Consider the following 3,609-nt stretch of genomic DNA (forward strand, 5'->3'; position numbering starts at 1 on the left):
ATGGTATTCATTGCTGGAACGCACCTGCTGTGCTTTGACCTGGATAGCCCAGAAACTGAGGTACTACATCTGTGCCTATACCACATATCCCATATTAAGGATGGATCCTCTGAAGTACATCTTCCAGAAACCCATGCCTACCGGGAAGCTGGCAAAATGGCAGATATTGTTGAGTGAATTCGACATCGTCTATGCGACTCAGAAGGCGGTTAAGGGACAAGCATTAGCGGATCATCTTGCGGAAAATCCTGTAGGAGGAGAATACAAACCATTAAAAATGCATTTTCCTGATAAAGAAGTATCATTCGTAGGAGAAGATATCGCCGAAGCCTACGACGGATGGAGAATGTTTTTCGATGGAGCCGCAAACTTTAAAGGAGTGGGTATTGGAGCCATTTTGGTGTCAGAAATAGGTCAACATTATCCGGTATCCGCAAAACTCAAATTTTCGTACACCAATAATATGGCAGAATATGAGGCTTGCATATGGGGGCTCAATTTGGCCATTGACATGAATATCTAGGAATTACTAGTAATCGGTGATTCAGATCTTCTGGTACATCAGGTGTAGGGAGAATGGGCTACAAAGAATACCAAGATATTACCATATCTATATCATGTGCAAGAGATAATGATGAGGTTCACGAAGATAGAGTTTAGACATGTCCCGAGAATCCAGAATGAGTTCACAGATGCATTGGCCACTTTGTCCTCCAAGATACAGCATCTGGACAAGAATTTTATCGACCCCGCTCCGGTAAGGATTCATAATCAGCCAGCTTACTGCACTCATGTTAAAGAAGAAGAAGAAGATGGGAATCCATGGTTCCATGATATCAAGGAGTACTTGGCAAAAGGAGAGTACCCGGAGCATGCAAATCATACTAAAAAATGCACGCTCCGAAGATTGTCCAACCATTTCTTCCAAAGTGGAGGAATCATGTACAGAAGGACTCTAGACTTAGGATTATTACGGTGTGTTGACGCCAAGGAAGCTTCCAAACTGCTCGAAGAGATACACTCTGGAACTTGCGGACCACACATGAATGGTTTCGTTTTAGCCAAAAAGATACTGAGGGCAGGTTATTTTTGGATGACTATGGAAACAGACTGCATCAGGTATGTCCAAAAATGTCATCAGTTCCAAATACACGCTGATATGATATGTGTGCCGCCAAATGAACTCAATGCAACGAGTGCACCTTAGCCTTTTGCCGCTTGGGGAATGGACGTCATTGGACCAATCGAGCCCGTCGCTTTAAATGGGCACATGTTCATTTTAGTGGCCATAGACTACATCACAAAATGGGTCGAAGTTGCATCCTACAAAGCTGTAACCAAGAAAGTCATCGCAGATTATGTTAGAGATCATATTGTTTGCCGATTCGGGGTTCCAGAGTCCATTATCACCGACAACGCCGCCAATCTCAACAGTGACCTAATGAAATCTATGTGCGAGACCTTCAAAATCAAGCACAAGAATTCCACAGCATACATGCCTCAAATGAATGGAGTCGTGGAGGTCGCAAACAAGAATATCAAGAAAATACTGAGGAAGATGGTAGACAACCACAAGCAATGGCACGAGAGGTTACCATTTGCCTTATTGGGGTACCAGACTACAGTCCGCACATCAATTGGGGCAACTCCCTATTTGCTGGTCTACGATACCAAAGTTCTCATTCCTGATGAGGTTGAAATTCCTTCTTTAAGAATTATACAAGAAGCTGAACTCAGTGATGCAAAATGGATAATAAGCCGCTATGAACAATTAGCTCTCATTGACAGGAAAATAATGAATGCAGTGTGTCATGGTCAACTCTATCAGAATAGGATGTCCAAAGCTTTCAACAAAAGGGTCAAACCTAGACAGTTTGCACCGGGGCAGCTGGTACTGAAGCGGATCTTCCCGCATCAAGATGAAACCAAAGGGAAATTTCACCCAATTGGCAAGGGCCCTACATGGTTCACCGAGTACTAACAGGAGGAGCACTCATACTCGCATAAATGGACGGAGAGGTTTGGCCAAAGCCTATCAATTCAGATGCAGTCAAAAGATATTATGTTTAGAATGTTCACATTTCTTCATCTGATGTAATTGAACTACGCTTGACCTGATTCCCGCTTAAGAGGGGATACGTAGGCAGCCTTGTGGGTTCGGTCAAAATTTAATAAAATTCTCATTTTCCCCACAATCAGAAACTGGGCAAAAAGGTCGCAATGTCTTTGATATTGTCCCAGTTACTGGTTCATCTAATTTATTTAATATTACAGTGTTTTAAATAACTATGCACACATATTTTTCGGAAAGCTTTATTTTTAGCCAGATGCTACCCATGGTAACTCGAGTAGGATTTCAATGCAAAGCAAAGCAAAGCAAGCAGGCGGAGGCACAAACCGACCTCCCCGTAAAACTTATAATTTTCCTTTGGATACAGGAACAAGGAATAGCCGTGAGTACGTGCACACCTTAGAATCACTATCATCATAATAACAAAGCTACCGAACGCAAACATATCTCCAGGTAAGAAATACTCTGCTATCACTTATTATCTATTCATTGCATAAGACTAAACATTGTCTCCATTTTGCATGATGCTAAGCTCTGCCTCCTTAATTGCACAAGGCTAAGCTCTGCCTTTCCTATTGAATGAGACTAAGCATTGTCTCCCATCTTGCATGAGGCTAAGCCCTGCCTCCTTAATTGCATAAGGCTAAGCTCTGCCTTTCCTATTGCACGAGACTAAGCATTGTCTCCATCTTGCATGAGGCTAAGCCATGCCTCCTCAATTGCACAAGGCTAAGCTCTTCCTTTCCTATTGCATGAGACTAAGCATTGTTTCCCATCTTGCATGAGGCTAAGCCCTGCCTCCATAATTGCATAAGTCTAAGCTCTGCCTTTCCTATTGCACGAGACTAAGCATTGTCTCCATTTTACATGAGGCTAAGCCCTGCCTCCTTAATTACATAAGGCTAAGCTCTGCCTTTCTTATTGCACGAGACTAAGCATTGTCTGCATTTTACATGAGGCTAAGCCATGCCTCCTCAATTGCATAAAGCTAAGCTCTACCTTCCCAATGCACGAGACTAAGCATTGTCTCTATTTTGCATGAGGCTAAGCCCTACCTCCTTAATTACATAAGACTAAGCCCTGCCTTTCCTATTGCACGAGACTATGCATTGTCTCCATTTTGCATGATGCTAAGCCATGCCTCCTCAATTGCATAAAGCTAAGCTCTGCCTTCGCAATGCATGAGACTAAGCATTGTCTCGAATCCTACATGAGACTAAGCATTGTTTCCAACCTTGCACAAGACTAATCATTGTCTCCAATCTTGCACAAGACTAAGCATTGTCTCTCCTTGCATAAATACAAATGTTGCGCTGTTCAAAACCTTGCATTATTCTCTTCTCTCGGGGCTAAGCTCTGCCCCCGGTTCTATACAAGACTAAGCTCTGTCTTGTTTCATCTCAAGCATTATGTCTTTGCATCTCATGGGCTGAAGCATAGCCAAATTTTCCGAAGGCGTCATAGTCCGAAGGCATCATCCTCTTAGCTGGAAGACACCATACCATGGCCTGAGGATCTCTCAATATTGCACATCATTA

At 42.9% G+C, this 3,609-nt stretch overlaps 1 protein-coding gene across 1 annotated transcript; it reads left to right on the forward strand.

Annotated features, from left to right (window-relative positions):
• Window positions 1-1,558: 1,558 nt before the first annotated feature.
• LOC138897113 (uncharacterized) lies at window positions 1,559-1,981 on the forward strand. The gene has a single exon (XM_070183070.1). The coding sequence runs from the start codon at window positions 1,559-1,561 to the stop codon at window positions 1,979-1,981; it is 423 nt and encodes a 140-aa protein (XP_070039171.1).
• Window positions 1,982-3,609: the final 1,628 nt, after the last annotated feature.

Source organism: Nicotiana tomentosiformis, chromosome 8 (assembly GCF_000390325.3).
Source record: "Nicotiana tomentosiformis chromosome 8, ASM39032v3, whole genome shotgun sequence".
NCBI classification, from domain to species: Eukaryota; Viridiplantae; Streptophyta; class Magnoliopsida; order Solanales; family Solanaceae; genus Nicotiana; species Nicotiana tomentosiformis.

Bases quoted from the DNA above. Each gene is read 5' to 3' on its own strand.
- LOC138897113 (XM_070183070.1), top strand. From the start codon at position 1,559: ATGGTAGACAACCACAAGCAATGGCACGAGAGGTTACCATTTGCCTTA.